We start from the raw sequence: 18,711 nt of genomic DNA, 5'->3' as shown, positions 1-18,711 counted from the left end.
CTGTCATTCAGTGCTCAACCTTTTACAATATGATTTCTACCCTCCATTCTAATGGAAGTGGTATTATTATTATAAATTCATCTTCTGATCATTCCCAGAGATGTTATTTTTGTCTCTCAAATACTTTCTGCTTTTTGTTTTGTTTTTCACAGTTAGTTTACTCCCTCAATCTTGAAATTCCTTTGGCTTTTGTTTTGTTTTGTTTTGTTTTGTTTTGTTTTGTTTTTGAGACGGAGTCTCGCTCTGTCGCCCAGGCTGGAGTGCAGTGGCCGGATCTCAGCTCACTGCAAGCTCCGCCCCCCGGGTTCACGCCATTCTCCTGCCACAGCCTCCCAAGTAGCTGGGACTACAGGCGCCCGCCACCTTGCCCGGCTAGTTTTTGTATTTTTTTTTAAGTAGAGACGAGGTTTCACCGTGTTAGCCAGGATGGTCTCGATCTCCTGACCTCGTGATCCGCCCGTCTCGGCCTCCCAAAGCCCTTGGCTTTTGTTATACCATACTCTTCATGATTTTTTAAATTTTTGTCTAACTAGTTTTATCTGACGATAGGCTCCTTATTCTCCACCTTTTGTTGAACTGTTGTTGGAACCCAGATGATGTTAAGCTGTTCCCCTTTTTCCTTCAGATCTTTTCTAGATTGTCTAGTTTATTCTCATTTACTTATGACTCCCCACACTGTGGCCTCTGATGATCTCCTCCCTCAGCTTCAGACTGGAGTGTCCATCTGCTGGAAAAATAACTCCAATGCAACATCATTCAGCCACCTCAGCCACATCATATCCAAACCCGTAGCCATCATTTTTGCATGAAAATTATCACTACTACTCTGAGTTTTTAGTTGTTCGATGCCACTCTAAGTAGAGTGACATCAAGTAAACATTATCTTTGATTTTGTCATTTTTTCATCTATGAGTACTGCCATTTTTTTTCCTTAAATATTTCTTTTTCTCCTCATCCATCACTGTTCTACTGATCAAGCCCTCATAATCTGTTCTCTTTTATTAACTTCCCACTTGGTCTCTACGGGCCTCTCCAATCTCTTTTCTATATCCACCAGAGTATTCTACTGACCCTAATTTAATCCCTCCATAATTCCTCAGAGCCTACAGGGGAAATTTGTAGTTTCTTACCCTAATGCATATACTGATTCAGGCAGACCTCTCACCACTGTTTTCTTTATATTTTTTGCCATTCCTAACTGCTGGTAGTGTCTCCCTCACATGATGTTTTTTCTTGCCCCTGTTCCTTTTCTTATGTCTCTGTCTCTGCTCCTTGCCTATTCAGGCCCTATACCTGCCGCACCTGCTTTCACAGGGCCTTTAGTGACTTCTCCTGGCTGTGTTAGGAGCCTCTGTTCTGTACTGCCATAGTATCCTATACAAGTCTGTATTACTGGGTTAACAGGAGTGCATTATAACTATCTGTCTATTTGCTCCACCAGATTCAGAGCTCCTAGAGAGCATCCACGTATGTGAATTCATCTTTTAATCCCTAGTTACCACCAACTGCATATTCTACTTAGCAAATGTTGATTGAAGAAATAAATAGGGACGTAATGAAATTCAGATTAAATAATCTTAAGAATCTACTTAATATGTTAATTTCTTGAAGCCATTGAATGTTTCAACAATAGAACATTTACATAAAATGTAAAATATTTAACTGAGTAATTGATAGGCATTTACTTGTTATTCATAAATGGGACAATATAATTGATTTGTATTGATTCATAACATTTGAGAGACTATGTAATATCTTGAGGTAGACACAAAAAGCATTAAGACAGGATTTTTAAAAAGTTTTCAAAATATAGGAAGTAGCCTCTTATGTGTATTATGAATTATTTAACCTGCGAATAACATGCCCCCATCATTTAAAAATTTATGACAAAAGTATTTTGTTGAAACTTAATTATAAATGTCACACATTTTCAACTTTAATTAGTGGTTTAAAGGAAATTTCATACATTCGGTAAGAAAAAAGAAATTAACAGTGATTAGGATTTGGAAATATTCAAAACTTGAAAATACATAGAATGAATTACTAACCCTATACCAAGTTAGTTTTAGAATCTACCCAAAAAACATATTGTTTTGATATTATGTGCCCTTTTCTCCCAAATGTTGGCTAAATTTCTGCAGCAGTGCAACAAAAATCCATCAAGATATAGGAATAATACAGTTACTGCTCATTATTTATATGTGTTATGGTCTATAAAGTTGCTGTGAACGCTGAATTAGTGAATGCTGAATTAGTGAATGCTGAACAATTGCTCCTAAAGGAAGTATAGATAGGTTCTTGGGAGCTTCTGGTCACAACCTTTCCATCAGCTAATCAATACATAACTTTGTGTGTGTTGTTGTTTAAAAATACCTTTTTAAATATTTATTATTGATTCATTAACATTGAATTCACAGCCAACAGCAGGATAACTCATGCCTGAGCAAAGCTTATCTAATACATAGTCTTCTCCATAAGTCACACCACAGCCCTCTTGCCTCATAAACGCTAGACAGCACTTAAGCATTATTCTTGGGAGCTTTTTAAACAAAAAATTATCAACAAAATTGTTACCTCCTTTGTGCACGTCTGCAAATGACCAGGAAAGTGGCATTATTAAAATTGGGTATGAGTAAATTTCAGCCAATAGGCAAATTTGCAAATATAGAATCCACAAATCGGCCGGGCGCGGTGGCTCAAGCCTGTAATCCCAGCACTTTGGGAGGCCGAGACGGGCGGATCACGAGGTCAGGAGATCGAGACCATCCTGGCTAACACGGTGAAACCTCGTCTCTACTAAAAAGAATACAAAAACTAGCCGGGCGAGGTGACGGGCGCCTGTAGTCCCAGCTACTCGGGAGGCTGAGACAGGAGAATGGCGTAAACCCGGGAGGCGGAGCTTGCAAGTGAGCTGAGATCCAGCCACTGCAGTCCAGCCCGGGCAAGAGAGCGAGACTCTGTCTCAAAAAAAAAAAAGAATCCACAAATCATCAGGATTAACGATATTTTGATATGTGTTTTTAGTCGCTCACATAGATTAGCTACACATTTTGGATTACATTTATTTTACTGTTTACTGTATTCTTATTATTTACTGTACAGTTCTCTACAGTCTGTTCTATGATGGTCTAATAAAAACCCATCCCTGGGACTGGGAAATTAGGTTTATTTTTTATTTATTTCCTTTATTTCCACTTTGTAGTTCCTCTATCTCCTAACTTCCCCTCACTAGATTGAGTCAGGAGATGCAGTTCCAGTGTAAGTTTGGTTTTAGCTAAATATGCGATCTTGAACAATTTATTTGGCCAAGCTAGGTCTTAATTCCTCATCAGCATGATGATTATGTTGTTGCTGATAATCTCTAGTGTCTTTCTCAGCTTTAAATTTCGATATCACTCTTTACAAGTGGATCTTGAAAAATTTAGACACTAAAACAAATTAAATACTAAAACAAAATGCATTTTAATAATTTAATCTATAAAAGACCGAAGTTTAGAATGCACAGATTTCATAAAAGCTCCAGAATTCATTGCAATTTATTCCTTAAAATACTAAAAATTTTATCTGAAAGAATATTATAAACTATTAAGGTATAAATTATCTAGATAAAAACCACCATAACAAGAATGCTTTGTATACAAATAATAACCAATTAACAATAAAACCAATAAAACTTTCCCTATATAATGCTTTGTAATTTGGTGTCATTGCTGAAAACAGATCTACCATTCACACATTGCTCTTCTCTGTCCCTCTGTATGCCACCCCCACCACCACACACACATTGCCTTCTCTTTCACCCTTCTTCTCCTCCCCTTCTCCCTCTCTCAGTACTTGCTGCCCCCCACACTCACCAACCAAAATCTCAGAAATAGCTCAGAGGTTTACTGTGGAAGATTAAATAAAGGAGAAATTGAAGATGGGCTTCTAAAGTGAGAAATGATGAGAACTGTAAGAATCGTAAGAACCCTAGGAATGTGTGATGTGACTGGGAAAACAAGAAAACAGATCTGAAAGACAATTCAGAGGTGCTGTTAGGATTAGTGACTGAATTGATATGTAATTATCTTTGTGTGTTTGTTTCTTTTACTTTTTTCACCGCCATCATCCCTACTATAATCAAGGCTTCATAGATGTGGGATTTTGGTTTTCTTGTTCACTATTGCATCTCTACTGCCTACGTCAGTTTCTTGCACATAGTAGATATTTTATTAAATATTTTACAAATAACTGTTCACTGTGTGGGAAGACTAGTGGAGGAGAATAAATTGTCAGAAATGTAATTTTTAACATGATCCCAAATTACCATCCATATATCCATCCATCAGTAAACACTAACCAATAATCATTTTCACCAGGGAGATCTTGCTTAAATATTTATTCAAATAAAACTATTTTAGTTAATGACAAATCTCTAATAATGTGACAAGGCTGCAGAAATGGTTACATTAGGTTATATTTCTAAAAATTCCTATTCAGTTCAAAGAAGATAGTGATTCTATTGTGCTGGATTATTTATTAACCAGTGTAGCCCCATACTCTGAGAGTGGGACCAGCAAATTAGGGTGTATTCCAAAGATGACAACCAAAACAGAGACCCTGTGGTCTGAGGAGTGGTTCAATTGCTTCCAAAGGGATAGATACAGGCAAAAATATTGTACAGAGAATCTGTAGCAGGATTCAAGAGACTGAATTCGAGACCCAGGTCTAAGTAATTCTGTGGCAAGTCAGTTATCTTTTGGCATTACTTACCTCTTCTATTAAAAAAAAAAAGATTAAAATTTTAGCTATTCTGTAATCTTTCTTCCAGGTCAATTACTGTATTCAAGAATTTAAAAATTCAATATTATGTGTGAACTTGAGAATTTGTCCTCAAATAATGAAGAGCTATTTACATATAAAATGATACAGGTTTAGTTTTGTTTTAGGCAGTAGAATTAGTCCCAACAAGTAGGATTTGCAGAGGGCAATTTCAGTTCATTCTATGGGGTAATTTTTGAGCCATTTCATTAGTGCAGTAAGAAAAAGGCTTATCATGCAAAGTAGTGATATTTTCATCACTGCCAAGGATATCATGTAGGGAAATTATTCATCGTGTTAGAGAGTCGACTTAGTAATACCTTTCAGCTCTAGGATTTACTAGTTCTGCTGTTTAAGGTAGTCCCAAAGCATATCCTCAAGGCCAGTATCCCAGCAAGCTTCTATGTCAGTCTTTTAAATTGAATAAATGATTTTCTTTTATCATGAAATAAGGAGGGTGGGAAGAAGCATGGAGCATCGAAACTTCTTCTCTTTGATTCGCTCTATCACGTTCAGCAGGTTCAAGGTCAGCTGCCGCCATTAATGATTCCCGTATTCCCTCCTGATCAACGGACACTGGCTGCAGCTGCCCAGCAAGGATTCCTCCTCCCTCCAGGCTTCAGCTATAAGGCTGGATGTAGTAAGTACTGTTGATTTTTCATCTGGGAGTGGGTGGAGGGCAAAGCTTTACATCAGGCAATTTAATATTACTGCCACACCAAGAAATGAGATCACCTATATAGCATTTTTATTTTAAAGAGGAAACACACAGAATGTGTGGAGAAGTGTGTTAGTGTTTAAAAGGGCTTAGATTAAGTCTGTGCTTCTGAAGCCAATATTCTGTATAACTCAATTTTGTAACTTCTATTTACAGTGTATTGTTAATGTATGAATGTAATTTGTGGATTCATTTAATTTTTTGCACAGATGACATAGGAATATGCTTTTTACCAATTTTTAACAGTGAGATAAACCCAAATTTCCTAATGTGAATGAGTTGGCCTTCTGTTATTTGCCTCCTCCAAATATTTACAGCCTAAATTCTCACCAGTCTTTTGAGTTCTTAGACCGAACCATTCTTTTTCTTGACTCTGGACTCACTTCATCAGTATTCACTCTCCTTCATATTGTGAAGCGCTTCTAGCTCAGATTAGGGAGCACTTGCCTGACTTGATCTAAGTTAGGTCCCTCTCTCCTGCTTCCTTTGGATTCTGTATATTTTCTTTTTCACTTTACTTGTAAACTTTCTGAAGGCAGTTGCTGATTCTGTCTTACTCATTGTTATATCTCAACTTTTAGTACAACATTCAACATTTTTTAATGAATTAATGAATGAATACATAAGCAATATAGAGGACTTTTTTGAGCTAAGTGATATACTAGAATAACTGTTTATATTGCTTATTAACTTTAGATATCTGTGATGTCATGCCTTTTTCTCTTTCTTACCCAAATATAAATTGCACATTGTTAGTCTTAGGAAAAAATACATCATTTGAAAAAGTTATAGTCAAAATGCCAACTGTATTCGGTAAGATAAAAATAAGAACACATTCTAAAGAGGGGCTAGATTGCTAAGCTAGATATCTTCTAGAACATCTTTACCATGGTCAGAAGGAAAATAGTAAAAGCAAGTTGATTGAAATATTTTCATTGATAGAAGTGAACACCACTGAAAAAATTAGTGAAACATTATTTTAGATAATTACATAGAATATTGTTTTTAAATTCCAGTGCATTTTGGCATATATATATATATATATATGTATATATATATATAGTCTCATTAACATCTTGTTATGCTTTAGTATTTAATTAATTTGAGAAACTCTAACATTACTAGAAATCAGTTCTACATTTTCTATTAGGTGATGTTTTAAATTCTCACATTGGGGATTTCAAGATTTATTTCTCGTCTTTAAATCTTTATATCATATAGAAGAAATGGGTTGTAATTTCTTAAATTATGCAAAGCCATTTGAGATTAGAAGATTGCAACTCTGTAGTTGAGATAAAAGTGGTCTGCATTCAAGACTATAAAAATTCACATATGTGTGATGCTTTGCTCTTTGAGATTTTCATACTGCTTTTGGACATCTTTCTCTTTACTTCGGTTTCCTGTGTTTTAAAACGGAATTCTCACTCTGGACCCTTAATTTATTCATCTAGTATTACTTTTCATATAATCCTACCTTTATAGGTTATCAGTTCATCCAGACACACCAACATTTTTTTTGTAATTAAATACTGTGTTCATTCTAAATATTTTAAATTCTAAGAATAATTTAAATTCTATTAATAGAATTTTCATTTTTATTGCTACACTAAGTTCTGATTTTTTTAGTTCTCATTTTTAAATCATGAAAGATTTTTTGTTTTGTTTCTGTTTTCTTAAGGAATTACTGTTCGCATTAAACATATGCCATACATGTGTTTTTAGTAAAAAAAAAAAAAAAAAAGAAAAGAAAGACGACACTTTCTAAAATCATTAGTTGCCTTTACACCTGTAATATATACATATAGATTAGTTATATTTTCAATAAAACAAAAAAGTGTTTTAAAGCAACTGCAAAAGTAAGTCCTATTAGCAAATATTGTGCTGAAGAGAAAACCACATTTAGTATGAACAATAGCAAAACTATAGGCCTGGAAAAGGTCAAGAACACCTCCACGTCACTCCCATTTGACAGAGTTCCATACTCAATTTGTTGAGTGTTAATGTAATGTGGCATGGAGAATTTTTTCCATTTCCAAAATAGTTAGTATATTAACCATTTGATATTCATACTTTTAATGCTTACAGTTATAAATGATACCACTTCTTTTGTAACCTTGGAAATAAAATAGGAAAAAGCCTTTACAGCTGCTGGCAAGCGTGAAACTGGGATCACACCAAACTCTAGAACTAAGCAGAAGCCAGTAGCAAAAGGAAGTGCCACCCTTGTTGACCCCTGGCATTTTGAGTCAGTTTGAACGAAGAACTGGTTGGAAGTGAAAAGTAGTGCAGACGACATCCTCCCTAGTCACATTTCAGGAAAGGAATAGAAGTAGGAGAAGAAATTGTGCTGTTTCTGCTCTTCAGTGGGACTTCCTGATTTATTTCCCTTATAGTTGTCAACCATTTATGACTTTTCCAGTCGCCAATTATTTCCATTTATTACATAGTCTTCAATAAAAGAGACTGACCAGCCCATCTTGCTTTCAATTTCAAGCAAATATGAAAGATACACTGTTTGTTGCTATCAAAAATCCAGATACTTTTCATCAATCCATTTATCGAACATACATCATACATCAGTATGTTTCTGTTTAGACTAGATGTCTTCATAAAATACATAAAATAAGTTTTAAATCTCTGGAACTAAACTAGAAACTTTAAATGTACTAGACAGGAAAAAAAAAAAGTACACACACAGTTTAAGGAACCTAATCATTGTAAACTGAGTTAGCATCTCCTGTTTCTGAAACAAAAGCTTTTAGTTGGACATGAAGATATTTTTTTCTTTAAGAAATACATAATAGCTGAAATATGGTGTGGATTGGAAACCCACAAAATGTGGTTCCTGAGCCTTTCTTGAGTGCTAGAATGTATATCATTTAAGCAATATAAGAGTAAATGAGTAGCAGCACAGCCAGGCACATCAGAGAAAATAGACTAGACAGACAGAAAACAAGCTCTAAAGAATATAGCTGTCCATTCTTTTCCGTGAGTATGTGGATCAGTTCACAGATGTTGATGTAGTATTAGCAGCATCTCAGATTCTGTTTGGGCATTTGGTATTAATGAAATTAAGCATGAAACTACTTCATGGATCCATATCTAGCTATTGCTTTCCTTACTTATTAAAATCCTAAAAATACTTGAAAACTTCTGAGGGCATAAAAATGATGTGTATTCTTGAATCAAATCCTATCTCTCTCACTCTCTCTCACTATATATTTATATATATATACATTTATATATATCATACATTTTATATATACATATATGTATATATAAAATATGTATATATGTATATATAAAATGTCTGTGTATAAAATAGAGAACTTGAAAATATTTACATGAAAACACTGGTTTAATCAGTCAGCTTCATTCAGAGGCCACTTCATTCAGGGAAAGAAAAAAATTATTTGAATAATCTGTATTTTGAACTTCTCAGTTCTATTAAAACTGTCAACTTAGTTATACATAAACACACCCCAGACCGTGTAAGAGATAATTTAAAATCTCAAATATAAATTATATTTGTGCATACTTGCTCATTTTAATCAGAAAATAATTATTACAGCCATAGTTTGAACAACTACATAACTAAAGTTTCAATTCTAAATTAGTGAAATAACTGGGTGTACAAATGAATTGGCTCAAGTACACACAAGTACACAGTGGATGGTTGAAGAGTCCAAGAACACAGTCCATTTGCCCCTGCTGGAAAGTCTGAACTATTTATCAAGGACTTCAACATGTGAGCTGTGAAGCTTGTGTCAGACACATATTTTTGAAATAAAATATAAATACCTTTGGTGCCTGTAGAACAGTTTTATGTTCTTGGAAAGATACTGCTTTTGCTCATCCTAGAGCAAATTCTACTTTACAGAAAAAATCAACTTTAAAGGAAAATAATTTTTGAATGTTTGTGTTGGTGTCAGCCTAACATTTTATACTTGGGAGACACTTTTGAGATAAGGTGGTTGATGGATATAAGGTTAGTCAAAAGCACTTTCTCCCACTCTCACTCCAGGCCTCTTTCTGCAGCACATGGCTTCTTTGAACCCCGTATTCAGGATCACTTCTATTTCTTCAGGGTACATATTTTAGAGGTAGAAATTAGAGGTATCGATGATTATCTTATTACTAGAGACTGCAGTCCTATAATTGTAACCGTTAGATGCTTTAGAAATTTTAACTGGAAGATATTTTATGTGGAAATTTTTAAAATCTGCATGAATGGCAAAATCCAATAAAATAACCCATTTTCTATACAGTATAAAACCAACAATTATGAAAGAGCTGGCTTGATAGTAAAAGAGTGGCTCAAAGTATCAAACTGAATATGAAATGTAGCTACAGATAGAGAATATTTACCAAGAACATTTGGACATGTGCCTAGTGCCATGGTTCTCAAACTGTGTGTGAAGGTTCCCAGGGTGCTATAGCTAATTCATAGGGAAACAGGATATTTTAAAATTTTAGAGAAAATACAGAGGCATCTATTGGACACTGTGTGAACTCTCATAGGTAAGTTGTTTGGACTTTACTAAATAAAATTGAGTGGTTGGATATTTCCTTTGTTTTTAAGAGTCCCATGAAACAATTATTGAACCATCAATGGTGCCTTAATTGTAGAAACTTTGGAAACTTTTGTCCTAGAGTATATTTGTTTTAAAAATTACTGTGTGTGTGTGTGTTTTTTTTTTTTTTTTTTTTTTTTTTTTTTTTTTTTTTTGAGACGGAGTCTTGCTCTGTCGCCCTGGCTGGAGTGCTGTGGCCGAATCTCAGCTCACTGCAAGCTCCGCCTCCCGGGTTTACGCCATTCTCCTGCCTCAGCCTCCGGAGTAGCTGGGACTACAGGCGCCCGCCACCTCGCCCGGCTAGTTTTTTGTATTTTTAGTAGAGACGGGGTTTCACCGTGTTAGCCAGGATGGTCTTGATCTCCTGACCTCGTGATCCGCCCGTCTCGGCCTCCCAAAGTGCTGGGATTACAGGCTTGAGCCACCGCCCCCGGCCGATTTTTTTTAATCTGGAAGTTATTGTCGTTCACCTGTTATACTGCCAACCACAGAACAGAATATTATAATAAAAGTTATTTTCCACTTAACAATGCTATGTACAGTATTATGAAGATACTCAATGACTTGTCTATAGCAATTGATTCCTTTGTCAATATGATTTCAAGCATTCAATATTTGGTTTATTTGTTTTGATTTAATTAATGCAATCTCAAATAGGCCACTACAAATAGAGAGGTACTTTGAAGGAAAGAGCCTGGACTTGGGATGAGATTTTGCCTTATTCTGATGCTTTGATGAGCTTCAGTTATTACATCTACACAATAATGTAATAAGATCCATTTTACTGAATTGTTGCAATGATCAAATGTAATTATCTAAGAATTGGTGCCTAACATTGTGCCTGTCTTGTTATGTTATTTATAAGTGATAAAGACTGAGATAATATAGTACGAGCAAAATACTGATGCTGTTTTGAAAAGAAAAAGGATTTTAAAATCACACCTGGCATTTGATGACATTTCATCACTCACTGTCTTTGAGTTAGGATCAAACTCACTCTGACATACATGAATGAGGCTTCCTCTGACTGAGGAAAAGAACTGTTTACAGAAAAGTAGCAGAGTGCTGATGAAAACATTTGTTTGGTTTAATATAACCTTAGCCTTACCTGTTTTTATTATAATCACCAAGCTTTAAACTTTTTCTTTATTTTTTTATTTTTGGAGACAGTCTCACTCTGTCACACAGGCTGGAGTGCAGTGGTGTGATCTCGGCTCACTGTAACCTCCACCTACCAGGTTCAAGAGATTCTCCTGCCTCAGCCTCCTGAGTAGTTGGGATTACAGGTGCGCACCACCACACCCAGCTAATTTTTTTATTTTTAGTAGGGATGGCATTTCGCCATGTGGCCTAGGCTGGTCTCGAACTCCTGACCTCATGTGATCCACCCACCTTCCAAAGTGCTGGGATTACAGGCATGAGTCACTGCACCTGGCCAGTTTTAAACTTTTTTTGTTGTTGTTTTTTACTTGTCCTTTTATTGGAGCTCATGAGTTTTAGAAAATGTATTTAGTCACTGTTTTGGCTGTATAAAACTAGAAATATATTCACATACTCATTCTGCATTTTAAAACATTGATTAATTTTTCAGAAATGTGTTAAATAGCCTTATAAAGTTACTGATTGAAATATTTAATTGCCTTATGAGATTAACTTAAATAAATAGAAGTCGATGAGCCAAGCTTAATAAACTTAAAATATGCTGTATTTACTCCTCATCAGTTTTCTGAACAGTATTTCCGTTTCCAATAAAAAGGGAAACTCTCAGTTAATTAGTTCCTCATACACCACAATAAAATTAATGTTTAGGAGTTAAATACCATAAACTTCCTCAGGCATATTTGCTGATGTGTTTCCTGTTTTTAGTTAATGTCACATGTTTCATTGTTTTATGGGAGTGTCATATGGGTTCCATTATATCTCTTATGCAAAGAGTTCATGTGTCTGGCATTTTAGGAGACTGCATGCTAATTTCTGATTTAACTGTGTCAGCTATGTCAGCTGACATACAGGTTATTAATGATGAGTGCTGAAATAATCACCAAAGCACACGCTAAAAACCATCAACATGGTACGCTTTTATCAAACTGCCAACATAGGAAATGTGTTTTCAAGATCATATACTGTATGTTCTTTGTAAATAAGCAGAGAGAAGAGGATATAATCGTGTCTTTAGGCTTCTGTTTTTTGTTTGTTTTTATTTTTTATTTCTTTGAGACGGAGTCTCGCTCTGTTGCCCAGGCTGGAGTTCTGTGGCATGATCTTGGCTCACTGCAAGCTCCGCCTCCTGAGTTCAAGCGATTCTCCTGCCCCAGCCTCCTGAGTAGCTGGGATTACAGGCATCTGCCACCACGCCTTGCTAATTTTTTTTTGTAATTTTAGTAGACACGGGGTTTCACCATGTTGGCCAGGCTGGTTTCAAACACCTGACCTCAAGTGATCCACCCACCTTGACCTCCCAAAATGTTAGGATTTCAGGCATGAGCCACTCTGCCCAGCTGGCTTCTGTGTTTTGTGTGTTAGAATTATTGTGACCAGCTCTTCCCCTCTCCTCTGCCTTCCCAGAAGTTTGTAAACCAATGACTTTGGGAGATCCGGATTTAGTTGTAAAGCTTTGTAAATATTTATATTTGTAAAGAATTGAATTATTTTGACCAATCATTTAAATTCCCTTTTGAGGTAGTTATATTAGTGGCTTAAAAATATGAAATGGGCCGGGCGCGGTGGCTCACACCCGTAATCCTAGCACTTTGGGAGGCCGAGGCGGGCGGATCATGAGGTCAGGAGATCGAGACCATCCTGGCAAACACAGTGAAACCCCGTCTCTATTAAAAATACAAAAAATTAGCTGGGCGTGGTGGCGGGCGCCTGTAGTCCCAGCTACTCCGGAGGCTGAGGCAGAAGAATGGCACGAACTTGGGAGGCGGAGCTTGCAGTGAGCGAGATCATGCCACTGCACACCAGCCTGAGTGACAGAGCAAGACCCTGTCTCACCAAAAAAAAAAAAATATATATATATATATATATGAAATGATTGAACAATAAAGAGAACTGGGTTCAAAAATGTATGCAACATTTCATAATTATATGATGACAGTCATCATCCACTTCTCATGAGAAAAGTGTTTCTAGGTCATTAAAATGTATCTTTTGATTAAAAATGGAGTTGATATTATTGTCTTAAGATTATATTACTGAAAAAGGGAGATGTCTTTGTTGTGGCAATCACAGTATTATAACTTGATATAAAAATAATAGCTTATACTGTACTGTATTATTTATTAAATATTGTCACTTAATGATTTTAATCATCATAACTCTGTGAGATGATAACTGATCTATATTAGTAACCAGCATTTCATCCAACTTCCACCCCAACACATGCACACTGCCACCACCAAAATACATACACACAAGCAAACAAAAAAGCAAAGACTCTTTCTTTGATACATATCTCAGATTTTATTAGGCCATAACTAGCTTTTCTTTTAATCCACGTCATTTGCTTTTTAACAATTAAGAACATAAGAATGTCATTCATTTTAAACCGAACGCCCATTCAGCTTAGTATTCTCTTTTTGACATGAGTCTCCTCCTTGACGATATATAAACATAAAATGGAAAGAGTGGTTAATGGCACTCCATGCTGTCAGCCAAAAGACTTCAAAATATAGTATTACCATATGAATTTGTCATAGCTGAGCCTAACCCTTAGACTTCTAAGTTTTTATTTTCGTTGCCACAGCAAGAATGGAATTTCATCTCATTAACAGAGCTAGGTATACCTATAAATATGAATCCATTACATACATTTGTATAAAAATATTTAGATATAGATATGTAATATGTAGCAAAATAGCTATCTGTGTATTGTAATGTGCATAATATGATACATACACTATGTACATTTATGATATGTACTGTATATCTTAAAATATACGTGAGGATATATGCTATATAGACTACAAACTACTTACATGTATGAAAAACACATTATGGATATCTTCTTCCTCCATACTTTCAGACATAAATTATTCTATATTTCCTTATGATGGATACATCATATTTTATTTGGTTTCCCCCACTAATGGACATTTAAGTATTTCTACAGCATTTATAGTTTCAAACCATGCTACAATGAATATTTTTGTATGCACATATTGCCCCAAATGAATTTTTCATGTAACCAGTTCCATTTCTAGTATGTGATATTTTACTTCAGTTTCTTTCTGAACATTTTGCACCTGAGAGTTTGCCTCTAAATTCTAATGCTCTCTGAGTTTGTTAATGGAGAATTTAAAACTTTCAAAATGGAGTAGCCCGAGTTGTCTATGAATTAGCATTCATAAGACTTGTAATCAGAAACTAATTGTCTGGCTTGAATAAATTCTATCAGGAAAAAAAAAAAAAAATGAAACAAGGGGTTAGAAGACCTTAGTAGTCACAGTCCCATTTCATATTATTCTGTGCCCTTGGGCAAGTCATCTTCCTCTCCATGTTTTATCTTTTTCATCTTTCAGGCAGCCACAGTAATGTCTGCTCTACATACTTCATAAGGAGATTGTAAAATTTAAATAGGATGAGTATATGCATTTCTAAAGAAGTCAAATTATTGTATAAATGTAAAATATCATTATTATTCATTAAATATATACTTCTGTTTTGAAACTATTTAATATGTCATAATGAAAAGGACGTCAGGAGTTCTTCTATTCTAGGTCACTATGCCTCTGACCATTCAAGACATTTATATTATGTATTTTTTTCATTTTCATTCATGTTAATGACAACGTTTATTAACTTCTGGAAGTTTAACATTTATTATTTTAGTAGGAATCTCTAGGCCAGCAATCATTCCAAATGTGTATCTCATAGGCTTACCATTATAGTGATTTAGGAAGCTTCCTGTTCTCACCTGTGAACTTCAGACCCTAGATACACTAAGGAGATATATGATGTCTGCCAAAAGCCCTGATAAGAGAGAAAGGTGCAATGGCTATAAAGGGAGTCAACAAATTAAATCGTTGCTAAGCCTTAATATTAAAAGTGGGAAATAAAAGAGAAATTGCATTTGATTTGGTCTTAAGTGGCTCATGCGAATGCCCCTCTTCCAAATTCCTATTTTCTGATACTTGAGACATTTTGGATGAATTTTCTCCGGACCATTCGTTTCTTCATAAGACACAGAAGCAAAATGTAGACATAGTATTCTAAGATAGAGCTGGATATAGAAGCAGTTCCATAACTAATGATTCTTGTTAAGCAGCTTAAAATGAGTTATTGTGCAATACCTTAAATGATGCCTTAGCAGTCAGGCAGAAATACAGAAGGAAAAGGAGACATTTTTGATTCATTGTCACCTTTTCAGGGATACTCAGGTTTCTTAGATAATTAATCCAAGAAGTTTTATTGATCATCACATTCTTCAATTTATGGGCAAAAAGATGAAGAACAATGCTGTATTTTTTATACGCAGAAAGGTCTTCCCATTCTGAGAGGTGTTTCTTAAAGAGTTCATAAATTAATCTCTTTCTAAACTAGCCAAGTAGGTAACTGTTAAATTAAGTAGGATAAAGTTTTCATTTGCTATGCTACATTAAGAAGTCATAAAAATATATTTTATTTTTAAAAATCTCTTACTGAAAATAGTTAGCTGTGACAAAGTAGTTAAGAATTAACAATTACCTTATAATATCTTATTTCAAAATATCTATATAGTCAAACAAGAGCTAATTTATTTTACTCTCTCAAATAAATTGTATATGAAATATTCCTATTCATTACTTACCATTCTATGAAACGTAATTCAAAATATTAGCATTTCTTATAAAAGTTTCAAATGTTAAAGTCATATTATACTGTTCTAGCAAATCTCAAAAGGCTGTACAGATTTTCTGCATTTAGAAACTCCTTCACCTTTACTTGTGTATAGCATATCACTTGTTCTTGGTTGCTCAAGATGCTGTAGGAGAATTGTAATAAACATAACTACTTACAATGAGGGAAAAAGCATAGCTGAGCTTATTGCCATAAGGAAACAAATTTCATCTTGGTTGGATTTAAGAAAGTATAAAATGATATGAAACAATCACAATAAAGAATGATTTTGTTTTCATTATATGTTTATATGTAACATCTTATTTTCTAGTGGATACAATGACCAAGCACCAGTGCTTTAATGAAATCATAATAAAAGATTCTTGTTGATGAACAGAAATCATTTTAGGAGTTTGGAAGTGCATATTTACTTTTCATACCCAAGAGGATAAGAATTGTTTATAAAATCAAAATTTACAAGAGATAAATTATGGAATATTATAAAAGAATTATTGCTATATGGAAATATGTTAAAAGAGATTATTTTACTCTTTAACTACCTTATCTGGGTCCTGATTTCCTCCTGCCCCTAAATTCTATGCCTCTCTGTCACCTTTCATTATCTATTCTTCCTTTTAACATTTACAAGTCAACATATATTTGTTTGAATTAAACCGTGCACAAAAAACTAATTTGTGACTTATTTGTATAATTATTATCTTATAATCAGTTTTTTCTACTAAACCTTAAGCTTTTGATATACCAACAGTTGTCTCTTGTATTTGAAATTTGTTAATTTCTTAAATGAATTCTTCCTTCGTTTATTCAGTCAATAAACATTTTAATAGGCCTCAGTGTGTCAGGCATTTTGCTAAGGACTGGGGATTTAAAGATGAGTAAGACGTAGTTCCTCCCTTTAGGTGCTCTTAGTCTCATTGGGGAGAATGGGATTGCTGTGGTCTGAATGTTTATTTTCACCCTAAATTCATATGCTGAAATCCTCACCTTCAAGTTAATAGGAGGTGATTAGGTCATGAGGGCAAAGTTCTTGTAAGAGTGGCCCCAGAGAGCTGCCTTGCTCCTTCTACAATGTGAGGACACAGAAAGAAGGCACCATTTATTCATCAAAAAAAAACGGGCCTTCATCAGGCACAGAATTTGCTGGTGCCCTTATTTTGGGCTTCCCAGCCTCCAGAACTGTGAGAAACAAATGTTTGTTCTTTATAAGCTACCCAGTTTATGGTATTTTGTTGTGTCAGCCCCAACAGACAAAATAAGGATATAAGCACTGGTAATATACAGATATGCATCACATTTTAAGAGAAGTCTTTGAAAAAGGAATTACTTTAAATCCAAGAGTGTTGAAGTATCAGGAAAGGATTCTTAGTGTGAGGGGTCTCAAGTCAACCTAAAGGATAAAGGCAGCTATACAATAGAAGAAGTGAATGGGCTGAAGGGATACAGACAGACTATTCCAAGCAGAAAAAAAAGCCTAAAGACCAGAAAGCAAGAGATAAAACTGGGTGGATGTGGTCCTATAAACAATTAAGTGTTAAGAATAATGTATATGGTAGGAAGTGACAAGTGAGTAGTACTTTGAGGACATGAGACCAATTCAGGGAAATATGTGTAGACAAATGCTATAGGAGCCAGAAAACCACTAAAGGGCTGAAGCCTAGGATGGAGATCATACTGGCATCCATCCATCCATCTATCTGTACATTCATCCATCCATCCGTCTATGTTCATTCATCCATCCATATATCCATATCAAGGCATGCTTCTCTTGTCCACGGTTATATTTGCAGCCCCTAACACATAGTATATCATTAATAAATACTTGCAATACTTTAAATACAAGGAATGAATACTACAGATTGCCTGATTGAATGCTACTGGAAACTAGATAGAGAATGAATTTCATTAGCAGAGGACTAGAGCCTGGGAGACTGATTGAGAAGCTCTTATAATAGAAAGAAATGTAGACCTAGGAGTTTAAAGGAAAAGATCTTCATGATTTATTGGCCATGGAGGGTAAAAGGGATGGAGAAATCAAGGTTACTTTCATATTTATAGTCTGGGTGACTGAGTGTCACCAAGTGATATAAGAACACCAGGAGTAGAAGCAGCTTTTGGAAGAAATGATAAATTACATTTTGTACATGCGAAGATGGAGCTTATTGTGGGACAGCTAGGGAGAATTGCTCAAAAGAAACAGTAGAAGAGGTCTAGGCTACAGTCACTGATTTGGAATATATTAGTTTGTGTATGGTTGCTGAACCGTGAGATTGGATAAGAACATTCAGATAAAGTGAATAGAAGGAGAAAAACCAAACGCCAAGGATTAGACCCCAAGGAGTACCAATATTTTAGGAAGGGATGGATGAAGGAAGGTGGAACAGCCTATTGCAGAAACAGATCATAAAGTCGGCATGAATAAGGTATAAGGAGAACCAGGACAGCTGTTTTAAGAAAAGCCAAGAGATGTATAGATATAATTAGAAAAGAAGAGAATCATTAACAGAGTCAGCTATTGCAGATATTTGTTGATTAAAATTTGGCAATTTAGAGGTCATTAGTAGATTTATAAAGCATTTCCCCAAAAAATATATTGATTGAGGACTAAAGTGTAGGAAAAGGATTTAAGATTATCACTAGTTTTTAACAATTTAGATGAGAGAAAATAGATGGTGGTTTTAGAAGAGGTTTTATATTCTAGAGAGTTCATTGTTTTTTAGGATAGGAGGTAATTGTGCATATATTTAAAGACACAATTATGTACAAATTTCTTACTTTGATATT

General features: G+C 35.0%; 1 protein-coding gene across 7 annotated transcripts in view; it reads left to right on the top strand.

Annotated features, from left to right (window-relative positions):
- SOX5 (SRY-box transcription factor 5) overlaps positions 1-18,711 on the top strand; it is a 1,029,303-nt gene that overhangs the window by 889,612 nt on the left and 120,980 nt on the right. For 6 of the 7 annotated variants that reach the window (XM_031936285.1, XM_031936283.1, XM_031936282.1 and 3 more), the window contains one exon: positions 5,317-5,440. In XM_031936285.1, the coding sequence (XP_031792145.1) occupies positions 5,317-5,440 (124 nt within the window). The remainder of the gene's footprint in view (positions 1-5,316; positions 5,441-18,711) is intronic. The other variant, XM_031936286.1, reaches the window with a different exon arrangement.

The sequence above is a fragment of the Piliocolobus tephrosceles genome, chromosome 10, assembly GCF_002776525.5.
Source record: "Piliocolobus tephrosceles isolate RC106 chromosome 10, ASM277652v3, whole genome shotgun sequence".
NCBI classification, from domain to species: Eukaryota; Metazoa; Chordata; class Mammalia; order Primates; family Cercopithecidae; genus Piliocolobus; species Piliocolobus tephrosceles.
The sequence above is the reverse complement of the archived record's forward strand: the minus strand, read 5'-3'. Positions and strand labels throughout refer to the sequence as shown.